The following is a 12,120-nucleotide window of genomic DNA, read 5'->3' as shown; positions in this document are numbered from 1 at the left end:
TTGCAAGATGCAAACAGGAATATTAAGTGCTTCCTCCAAAGAAATTTGGTCCGATGATTTTTATGGCAGGAATTTGAATTGAAGATTCAAATCACAATGTGTTTCTGCCAGACCATTTTGAAGATTACTGTTAGATTGAAAGACATAGCGTATTCCAGTAATAAGTAATTCTTGTTCTCTGACACCTCCCTCTTCCTACATCCAGGAGACTGCTAAGCTCTCAGCAGTTTTATGGACAACATTACCCTCTAGTGGCTTGAAATGTTCAATTTTGTCAAGTTGGAAGAGATACATAGGAGAGCTCTATAAACAATTCAAGCAAAACACATATTATGAAAACACTATGCATTCATTTTAACATTGTTGCATGCAAATGAACATATCTTCGATTTTAATTTTCCAGAATGTATGTGAAACACTGCTTTCATTACTGAACAAAAATTTTAAATCTCGGCCATTACTTTGGATACAGTCAGGTACACTGATGGCATAACACAAACAAATGAAATTTTTAAACTGGAAGGGAGGCAAAGAACCTAAGTCTTAAATGAGTTACTCATTGTAAAAAAAATACACTAATGTAGGAGTGTTACATAATCAACCAAATGGAAGATAAATAAAGCACAATCTTTGGAGAGGACCTCTCTACTTTCTTCTTTTCATATTTTCTAACTTTAACAGAATAGATTAGAAACTTTCAAGGAACAATTAGGCTACTGTGAAAAGTAACCAAGAAAAAGAGTGAAAAGAATACAAAGTTCATCATTTAGGGCCAGTAGAGAGGCACAGAGGCTAAATCTGCCTGGGACGTCCCATCTGGGTTCTGGGTCTGAGCTGCTCACATCAGTCCAGTAGTGTTGGATGTGTGATGGCCCAAGTATTTGGACTCCTGCCACTCGCACAGCACGCCCAAAGGAAGCTGACTTGTGGCTTCTGGCTTTGGTCTGTCCCAGTCCTGGGCATTGCATCATCTGGAGAGTGAGACAGCATGTGGAAGATCTTTCTTTACTTCTCTCCCTCCTTCTCTCTCTCTCACTAAGTTTGAAATTTAAAATAAACAAGTCTTTAAAAAGCTTCACCAACAAACTGCATTTCAGGGTCACATGTAAAAGAATTTTTAAAGAAAATCTGACGGTATTTTGATGAAAAACAATGTAACCAAGACACGAAAATTTTTTTTGATTAATTTTCACATCAAAATCACAGTTACAGAGAGAAAGGAGAGACAGAGGAATCTTTTGTGTCCTGGTTCACTTCCCAAGCAATAAAAGTGAGCTGGTCCAGTCTAAGTCTGGAAACCAGGAGCTTCTTCTGCGTTTTCCATATAAGTGTAGGGGCCCAAGGCCTTGGGCCATCCTCCATTGCTTCCCCAGGCCATGGTGGCTGGATTCGAAACAGAGCATCTGGGACTAAAATTGGTGTCTACATGGGATGCCAGCATCATAGGGCAGAAGATTAACCAGTTACACCACTGCTCCAGAACAGACACAAAGTCTTACTCCATACTAAAATGTAACTGGGACCACAGTCTCATAATTAGAGTAATAATTCCCATAAAATTATGCAATTACAATCACAGATCTTTACCTAAAAGTTTCTTTACCACCTTAACTCAAATGTTGAGGTAAAATATGGTTAAGCTGCACATTGGTTATCGTTTTTCATTTGTTACCCTACTATGCCCCCTTGTGACAGATTAAAAAACTAATTTTTATCTACTTGTGTTTAATCAGTATCACTAAAACAGTAATTTTTATCTCTATGTACATATTCCTTATTTATTCCTTTGACAAAGTTACTAACACTGACTTGCTAAAAATGAGCTCAACCTAAACACAAAAAAACAAAAACAAAAACTCACTCTCGATTCAAATTAAAAGCAAAAATCTGTGATTCCAGAATCATACAGAAATTATCACAAGGTAAACTTTTTCATTGCTGGAGGATACAGCAGACATATAAATACCTTTAAAAATAAATGTTGCATAACTTTGAGCTCACACAGGAAAAAATTGATTTGCTAAATATTAGTTGAATGAGTTCTTACACCATTTCTGATATTGGAACCTGCCCAGCAGTTTCAAGAAACTTGCTATTCTCAAAGCAGCAAAGAGTGTCTTCTGATACTCTTGAAGTGGAAACACACATCAAAGAAACAGAGCAGTTTACCAAACCAACTGGATTTGTTGAACTCAAAGCAAGTCTCACTATTGTTAAGGTATGCTTTCACTGGATAAATACCACATAATGTTCAGCTATAGGGTTCCGATGAATTTAATACAAATTTACAAAATGAAAGGCAGAAGGCAAAGGAAATTTTTTTAAATGCAGCATTTCTTTTGTTTTCCTTTAAAATGATTAAAATTTCAATATTTTATACCTTCCAACTTTTAAATGCACAACAAAAAATCAGTTATTGAAAAAGAGGATAAAACAAAGTTACTATTAATAAATCACCAAGAAAGGAAAGCTAGACATTTCTAAATCTAAAAGCGAATCACCAGTCATTTATCAAACAGTTAGTATGAGATGTTCCAGCAATATGGGTTTTTCCTTGGAAATCAACAATATTGCAGCTAATTTAATTTCTGATTATTAAAATTACTTCTATGATTTTTAGAATTTATCTGAATTACTAATTTAGATTGTATTGAACAATGAACAGACAAGATAATATATATTTTTTGAATACCTCATATATTTACAACAACTAGAATAACAGGATAAGAATACATTTCTTACTCTTCTCAGCAGTAAAACTATGATTGTGGTCATAGTTCACTGACAATGAAATCTTTACGAAAAAATATGATCATCAAAGGAACCAAAACAGTTGTTGTAATAAAGTTATGCTGCTTACACTTAATTTGTGAGTCACTATTAAGCATAGTCATAAGTGAGAAGTTATATATAACATACAGTTGCATTCAAATAATTCTATTTAGAGATATAAAATCAGGCATTCTGCTATGTTCATTCTGATATCTGTAAACATCAATGTAGTGTGGCAAGTGGAATAGAAGAAAAGATGACCTTGAACATCACTTGAGTGCTACAAGAATCATAAAAAATACAAATTACATTTCTTTTCCATGTTGTCAGATTGTGAGTTCTGTACAGCTAAAATCTGTGGAACTAGTTAACTAATATAGTTTATTAAATAATTGAGCAACTTAAGGTCACATATAGCAATACGGGCATGATAAAGATGTCCTCTAGAATCAATATTCTGCAAAATATACAAGAAAATTACAATTCTCAGTAAACAACAGCCAATAACAAACTTGATAAGAAACAGAAAGATCAAAAAGACAACATTTTGAGGAATCTAACAAAGCACTGAACGCAGCTGCACAGTTTTCTTTAAATTTCAGTACGTTTATTTTTTGAGTCATTACTGTAAGGCATATTCATCTGTGAACTCATTTCTGTTCTTACTGAACATAACTTGAAAAATTCACTTTAAATGGATTCATCTTCAGTATTACATACACAATTATAATTCAAAGAGCATTACTCACCTAACTTTTTCTTTAATTTCTTTGATTTCATTTTCTGTGCCCTCTTCAACATTTGTTGAGCAGTAGCAATATTCTTAAACCCCCTGTTAAAAGATAAGGCAAACAGCAATACAGACCATATTTACATATGCATATTCAAATAAACACACACATATATACGTACTAATATATGTATATTTTTCAAACTAAAATTTTTATTTCCAACTAGGAAACTGCAAGTTACTTTAACGTATAGGGTTTTTTCAAAAATTAATGCAAATATTTTTGAAATCTGTAAATACTTATGCTTGAACATTTACAAATCTCATTTTCTCAGTTTTTAGTATAAAATAGACCACATACCATTCTTCTGAAATTTTTTCTTCTCTTTCAGATTTTAGTAAACTCTTTTGGCTAGTCTTTGATTCAGGTGTCCAAGTTAAAGTTCTATTTTCTGATCTGATGATAGAAAAAATCCACTTTTAACTGAATTAACATAACAACACAAGCCCTTTTTAAGACTACAAGCTGCTTATGCTGTCTGAAACTTGGGAATAAAATGCATTTAGGTTACACAAAAACTTTATCTTGAAAAGTAATAAAAGTCTGCCATCAATTTAAAATGTTTACATTTCAATTACTTGAAGCATATTTCAATCCTTCCATGCAAAGCAGCGCAGCACTGGGATTTTGATTCTAATCCTTATCTCTACCTATATAGCAGTATTTAAAGATTCATTTGTTTTCAACAATTACTCAATTTTGCTGACTCTGACATAACTTCTGCAGTTGCTTTAATTCACCCAATGTGCACATTATTTTACACTGAAGACTCCATTGAATCTCGATATTTTTATACTACATGTTTCATATTATTAACAGGATATTTCATATAAATGTTTGCAATACTGTTTTGAGGAATATAATATCCTTGCCACTTATAGACTGAACCTCATAAAGGGAGATGAAAGTTTACCTGGTGCCTAATAGTGTATGTTCTGAAGAAAGCACATTTTCTTTCTCATTATACAGCCATGCTTGAGCTGGATGACTTTGCAAATGAAGTGAAGTATCATCATATTTTAAGTTCTCAGAGATCTTATCAGAAAAAATGTAAATATAAGATAAATGGAAAATTCCAGCATTTATTATATTACTTTACATGCATATTTTACCCAATAGGTTCTAAAGGAAGCTCATTATAAAATTAATAATTGTGACAAAATAAAATTTATGGAATACACGTAAATATTACTTGTTGTGGTGGAATAAAATTTGCTTTTTGGTATAGCTCCCACATATGAAATGATTAATTGTGAAGATCTTAAAAAAAATCTCAGAAAACAAAACTTCAAAGATTATCAAATAAATAACAGATATTGCAGTTCATTGACCTCTGACTGAGAATCTTCAGCTGTTGCCCTCTTAATGCATATTTTTGTATTTTTAAAGTGCTGTTAACTAGTGATTTTAGTCGACTGCCAAATATGCAGCTGAAGCATATCAAATTTTTTTTTTTTGCTACTGTGAAATAAAGTGCTGAAAGAAATCCAAAATAAAGAAAAAAAATAAGAGCAAATGAAAGAAATCCTACTTGAAAAATCACATCTGGGGGATGAAGAGGAAGTCAGAGGCTTCTAAAAGTAATTGTTTTTCAAGTCAATAAAATGTATTATTAATCACTGCGGTGTAGCGTAACCTTAAGAAACAAGCAAAGATGGAATACTCAGAAGTCTCCGTGACATGTTACCTTTGGCCAGGGCAGCTGGTTTGAGAGCAGCAGTGTTTGTGAAGGGAAGGGGGTGGAATCTAAAACTAGCCATTCTTTCTCCAAGGAAGCCTGAACAAACAACAACATTAAAAAGTTATTAAAAAATTCATTTGCATAACTTTCACAAAGTGTCTTTTAAATTGTCTCATGTACTATAAATGCTGACAAAGTAGAATGCACTTTTTTTGTTTCCACAGGATATTTGCTATTGTAAGGTGGTATTTATCCATTTAATGAAAATATGCTGTATTCCTAAGCTTTGAGATAAAACCTGATATTCCAGTGTGCTAAAAAACAAGGTGCAGATTGTTCAGGGCATTTATCAGAAACTATGATTCTGAGCCAAATTTAGATAACACTTAGGAAAATCAACTTTTTGCTTGTTACAATTTAAATAATGTTTTCTAACAAACATCACTATTAAAAAGGTATTTTAACTCATCTTAAAAAGGTCTTAATTTTCCTATAAATAATGTCTGAAACCCTGTCTTAAACTTTTCTTCATTTTAATCAATTTATGAATAGAAACAGAGACGGATTAAGTAGCATGATTACAATGAGAAATACAATTTCTGGTGTTACATTCCCTAATTCAGAAGCCTTAATGATGAAAATATGAACTTTAAAATTCCTAAACATCCTCTTGTCACCTTTGAAATTTTCTTTCTTTAATATAATTTCAAAATTTGTCCTTCCTACAACAAAACTGTTGTAAATATTTTCATATAGTATAATCAAGGATATAAATATCAGAACCTTATTTGACTGGATTATCTAATGTAGCTTATGGTGAGATTCAACATTTCAATGAGATGCTTAGAATCTTTATAAAAAATGATTCTAATGACAGTTAAACTGTTGTTGTTGTTGTTGTTAATGACTGATTTATTTGAATGGCATATGTCACATAATACAATGTAATTAATGAAGTTAAATAATTAAAAAAAAATTCTAAATAAAAAAAAAAAAAAAAAGAGAGAGAAACAGCTCTTTCTCTGCTGGTTCATTTCCCAAAATCGCTGCAAAGGTGGGAAGAAGTTTGGGCCAAGCCAAAGCCCAACGCTTCACCTGGGCCTCCAACATGGATGGTCAGGAAGCAAGTAACTAAACCCTCTTCTGCTGCCTTCCCAGTCATGTTTGCATAGAGTTGGTCAGAAACTGAACTTGGGCCTTGAACCAATGCCCATACGAGATGCTGGCATCATAACCTGTAGCTTAACTCACTGGGCCACAACACCAGTCCTGGATAAACTGTTTTCATGATGGTTCTAAAATTTTCAAATATATTTATGATTTTGTAGCCTGAATTAGTGCTGAGAGACATGCATGCAAGTTTCCATTTATACAACATCAGTGTCTTTTTGACTGCTTTCTAAAAGATCATTGGAAGGGCAGGACTAACACACTGAGGGCAGGCAAGCAGAGCAATGATAACTTTTTCCACAGGACATTTAGTTTTAAGAAATGTGGGCAAACTCATGTGACATGGTCGTGTAAATACAGCATCTCCACTCAGTAGTTAAGCCATGACTACTAAAAAAGACTTGCTTTTGTCAGTTAAACAGGAAGAAAGAAATAAAGAGATCTCTTGAATAACATTACTGCAGTTATGACAACACACTGCATTCCTGAAAGTCACTGGGATAATCAAATTTAAGTACTCTTAAAAAAAGGCGACAAGGATATTAGGTTATGGTTACGTTAATATGTTCATTTTAGTCACTCTGCAACACATAACTGCAAACTTTATGTATGTTATACACAAGACAATTTTCAATTGTCAATTAAAAATATGCATTTCAGTATTCCTACACAAAGTATGGTTACAAAAAAGAGAGTGAGGAAGCTGTTTCTAATGAGAACCCTTAGTGTTCCTCTTCATTCTCATAAACAAAGGACTGGAAATTCTGATCTAACAGTAATGCCATGATTTAGGACCACACGACTGAAAAGCAAGAGGCTGTGGTTCCGATTTGCTTTGGTACCTCTGGGGAAGCATGAGAAAATAAAACATTTTAATTTATGAGCAATACACTGAGGTTCCTCATGTTGATTGTAATGAAAAATAAGGCTAAGAATTCAATAAACTCCCACTGACTTTTACAAGAAAAATTCTCTAATTAGTTTATGATGAGTGATAAGTTAATCTGATGACTGATCTGTTAAAAAAAATTGCCATTTGATGAAACGATGCAAGAACAGGATTCTGGGCTTGGGTTTTTTAACTCTTTGAGTGACAAAGAAAATGTCTATTCCAAGAAAGATCAAGGGTCATGGTACATCAGCTATAATCAAATCAGTATTCTTATTCTCAGGAAAACTGCAAAAATCAAGACAAGATGTGAAGATGTGAAGGAGATAATACTATAAAAGTCAATGTGCTTCCTGATAAGTAGTTGTGGAAAAGGACTAGAATAATAAATCTTTAACAATAATTTTCAAGTAAACCTTTTTTCCATTAAATGGTTGACATATCACCTCCTTTTAAAATTTTCTGTGTGGCCAATTGTTTCCTCACTGTAGCAGGACAAGGTCTCACAGTGACTTCTGTGTCTCACTGTAGACAATAAATGGTACTTTTAATTTTGACAGGCTCCATAAAATCTGGGGAAATTTTTCATTAAAAAAATACTTATTTATTTTCCTTGAAAAGTCAGAATGACAGAGAGCAAGAGAGAGAGAGAGAGAGAGAGAGAGAGATCTTTCACAGATGGGTTCACTCCCTAAATGCCCACGATGGTCAGAGCTTACCAAACTGAAGCTGGGAATCAAAAGTTATCCCTGGGTCTCCCATTTGGGTGCAGGGGACAGACTTGTATTGTTCTATGCTGCTTTCCAAGTCATAAGCAGAGAGCTGGATAAGAAGTGTAGCAGGTGGGACATGAACCAGTGCCTATGTGGGATGCCAGCACTATAGGGCAGAGGATTAGCCCATTGTGCTACCATACCACTCCCAAAGTTTTCGTTTTTACAACAGCTTTACAAAACTGCAGAGAAGAGTATTTTCCTTGTTTTAAATCTATGGTAAAAATTTTATAGAATTCTAACAAATCTTTAACTACCAGCTTCCAGGAATATTTTTCTAAAGATTTATTATTTATTTATTTGAAAGTCAGACTTTAACAGAGAAGGAGATAGAGAAATCTTCCATCTGTTGGTTCACTCCCAAATGACCACAATGCCCAGGGGTGGGCCAGGATAAAGCGAGGCACTAGGAACTTCATCCAGGTCTCCCATGTTAGTGCAGGAGCACAAGCCATCCGCCACTACTTTCCAGGCACATTAGCATGGAGGAGTACCAGAAGTGGATATAGTGTAGGTAGTGGTGTAACCAGTGGCTCCAAGGGATGCTGGCACAGAATCTGATGATTTAATTTGCTGCACCACAGTATTAGCCCCCTCTCAGTAATGTTTAAAACATAATGAAGAGGTTTAATATAAGACACTAATGAAAATAAAGAAATTATATAATCACAACTAAAAAATATTAGCCAGACTAATTCTTTATGAGTTAAAGTTATCATTTTTAATTTTTTAAAAGATTTATATATTTGAAAGGCAAATGAACAGAGAGAGATGAGACACAGAACAACAGATCTTTCATCTACTGGTTCTGGGGCTGGGAGACATTCAGCCAGGAACATGGACTCCATCTGGCTCTGGGTGGTATGGGCCCAAGCACTTACATCATCATCTTCTGTCATTCTAAGTACATTAGCAGGAAGCAGGATCAGAAGTACAGCAGGGGGGACCCAAACTGGCTCTCAGTGGGATACTGGCGTCACGTGCTGCAGCTTATCCCACCACACCACAACACAGGCTCTAAGTTCAAGCTTTAAAGCCAAGTTTATTTGGCACTAGCCTAGTACTTTTAGAGAAATAAAATCTTAAAATTTCAGGAGGAATTGCCAAAGATAAATTCTTGTTTATATGTTAGTATATCACATTATATTCATTCTGCATTCACACAGATATTTCTGTTCAGATTCAGTTGAGCATCAATCAAGCTTTATGGCTACTAAAATACTATTGTCAAATAAGCTTAACTTTGATACATTTGCAACTATGCATTCAGACTTGAACAAATGTGTGATATACACATATTCGGTTTTGATCAGAGAAGAAATTATTTTGTTATAAGTCAACTTTGATATGCTAAAATGTAAGGCTATCAGAAACAGAAGAGGCAATAATGGATATGATAATGTTTGTATGTCTATAAAGACTTCCATACCATTTAAAGTAAGCCTCTGACAGGTGACACTAAGACCAGACTTGTCTAGGACGCAAGTTAGTTCATGCTGAATAGGTCCTAGAAATTTGGAAAATAGTAACTTGATTGTTCTCCTTCATCACTTCCCCACTAAATTTTCTTCTGCCCCAATTTATCATTTGCTGCATCAAAAACAAGTCTTTCTAATATTTTTTATTCCCTTTGTAGTATTTCATGATACTTAACAGTTCAGAAATGTGTCCAAGTATAAATTCAAATTTCACTTTCCTCAATGTACAAGCACACAAGTTCCTATTGTTGGAGATTACTGTTATCCATCCTGCATGTCACTTTTCACCAAACAAAATAATTTTTCCTTCAGTATTCCCTCTGCCTTTTTTTAACTTTAATTTTTCTATCTTCCAAGTAAACAGTACACTATACAGCACCTGTGACTTTGAATCAACTGAACTCCAGAGTAGACAGCAGCTTGACACATTTTACATATTTGCAAAATATCCCTGTATACTTGCTGAATCTGACATTGTCCAAGGCAAAAAACAATTCCAAATTTGATATAATATCTGCTTCCCCCACCTTGTTTGGGTTTAGGAACTCATAAAATATTGGTTAAGATCAGACAATTACATTAGTTCTTTACGTGTTGGCTTCTAACTTGCTTAATGAAAGAGAAAATAATGCCCGATGAAGTTAGTGCTCACACATTAATTTTCATGTACTGATTTTTCTGTCATCAATTAGTTGCTAATTACGCTGGGTGCTATTACAACTCTGTTAAGAATGGTAAATCTGGGAAAAATTATGGAACTGTTCATTATGCAGAGATTCTTGGGACTATGTGGGAGAAGATACAATGTTCAGATCTCACAGTATAAAGAAAAACCTTCTAGGTTTCATTACTAAAAAAAGAAATCTAATATTATGCCTTACTGTACCAGTTTGGTATCTCACAGGAAACCCATGTAATGGCAGCAGTCTTCACTTGGAGGCACCCTTTCTGGTCTTGGACTAAGAGACCATTAGCTTCTTATTGGGCCTCTTTTAGAAGCCAAATGACAAGCTGTAGGAGGCTGGGTAAGGCAACTTTGGTTCCTACAAAGTGGGACAGTCTCTAAAGGCGTCATCTGTCAGGAGGAAATGGAAATGCAGCTAGCCTGACCTGTGTAGCAAAAACAGCTCAATGGGAAAAAGTAGCAGCAATTCTTTTTGCAAAATCTTTAATTCTAATGTCTGAACAAAGGCTGCTGCACTGAAAGGACCTCTAGTTACACAAGCTTCCCTAAATCATTTGGAAATGTTCAGGCTTGGACAAAACCCAAAGGGCCTCTGCCATCGTCAAGTTGGACATCTAATTTTGAACTGAAAACAATCCCGTAGCTTTGAACAAAACACCTAGGATCTTGTGAGGTATGAAAAGACGTGGAGCATAATTGAACGCCCTAAAGACTGGCCCTGAAGCCTTCCTTCATACTGAAAATGCCTAGCGTGTCTCTTTTAAACTGTTGCAAAGATGTTAAATTTAACTTACTAAAGTCTTAGCCATCCCTTTCAGAAGGTCTGACCACAATTTGATAGTCATTTTACTTAACCTTACTAAGAAGTCCCTCAGTACAGTAGAGGTTGGCCCAAATCCCAAAACTCCCACATAAAACATCTCCTCACACCCATTCTTTGTCATCCCAGAGGGTATATAAATACCACTAAAAGATGCATGACCCTAACACACACCTTCAAATTCTAAGAAAACACAAAGCATTCAGGTCATTGCAAACTCACTGACTAGGAATTTCTTGGATGGAGGAATTGTGTTATGCTTCCATAAGAGAGAAGAAAGGATCTGCTATATGTGAATTAAAGTCCTCGGCATAAAGGGAAGGTCAATAGAGACATTCAAAGAAATGCATTATGCAGCAAATTTAATGGATTTTTGTTCCAGTTCACATTAGTCCTATTATTCAAGTTATTGGAGTGATGTATTATGAGCACACTTGTCACACATAAACAAGGGTGAATAATTTCAAGAGGATAAATCACCACTTTCTAACATAACTGCATGGCTTACAAAGACTTTGTTACAGACTATCATTTCAAAGATGTGCAAATAGCCAATAGACTTAAAGGACTAATACTGTTTGCCTATTGGAAAGAGGGAAAAATCGATTTGCTGTGCAATAAAATAATGTAGAGCAGGGTTGCGAATAGTCCTTTTTAAGATAAAGAAATTGGCTAGACGTGGTATTACTAGGAACAACTTGGAAGTATGTTTTTGTTTCTAAACTGAAAGTTTCCTTTCTTCTACCATTACCCATGAAAACACAGTAGCCTAACCAATGCAACTGCAGACACCTACTAGACACCTAACAGAATGCAGTACATGATACTTAATAAAATGTAAGCAAAATGATTTTTGTGTATCAGTGCCCCTTTAATCACTATTTGTTAAAAGAAATCACAATTCTGAAGTTATAAATCAATAAGATGAAAATTTTATGGCAGACTGATCTAAGTCTTTTGATCCTGGCTACTTTACTAAGAAAATTTTATGTTCATCTTTCTTTTTTAACATTTTATTTATTTTTTTATTGGAAAATCAGATGTACAGAGAGAAGGGGAAA

General features: G+C 34.4%; 1 protein-coding gene across 1 annotated transcript in view; it reads right to left on the bottom strand.

Annotated features, from left to right (window-relative positions):
* LRRIQ1 (leucine rich repeats and IQ motif containing 1) overlaps positions 1-12,120 on the bottom strand; it is a 164,518-nt gene that overhangs the window by 69,830 nt on the left and 82,568 nt on the right. Inside the window, exons 20-23 of the mRNA XM_058673640.1 lie at positions 5,251-5,340; positions 4,477-4,598; positions 3,864-3,959; positions 3,522-3,604 (exon numbers count right to left, since the gene is read on the bottom strand). Coding sequence (XP_058529623.1) covers positions 3,522-3,604; positions 3,864-3,959; positions 4,477-4,598; positions 5,251-5,340 — 391 coding nt within the window. The remainder of the gene's footprint in view (positions 1-3,521; positions 3,605-3,863; positions 3,960-4,476; positions 4,599-5,250; positions 5,341-12,120) is intronic.

This window comes from Ochotona princeps, chromosome 15 (genome assembly GCF_030435755.1).
Source record: "Ochotona princeps isolate mOchPri1 chromosome 15, mOchPri1.hap1, whole genome shotgun sequence".
NCBI classification, from domain to species: Eukaryota; Metazoa; Chordata; class Mammalia; order Lagomorpha; family Ochotonidae; genus Ochotona; species Ochotona princeps.
Note: the sequence above shows the minus strand (reverse complement) of the source record. Positions and strands in the feature narration are given on the sequence as shown.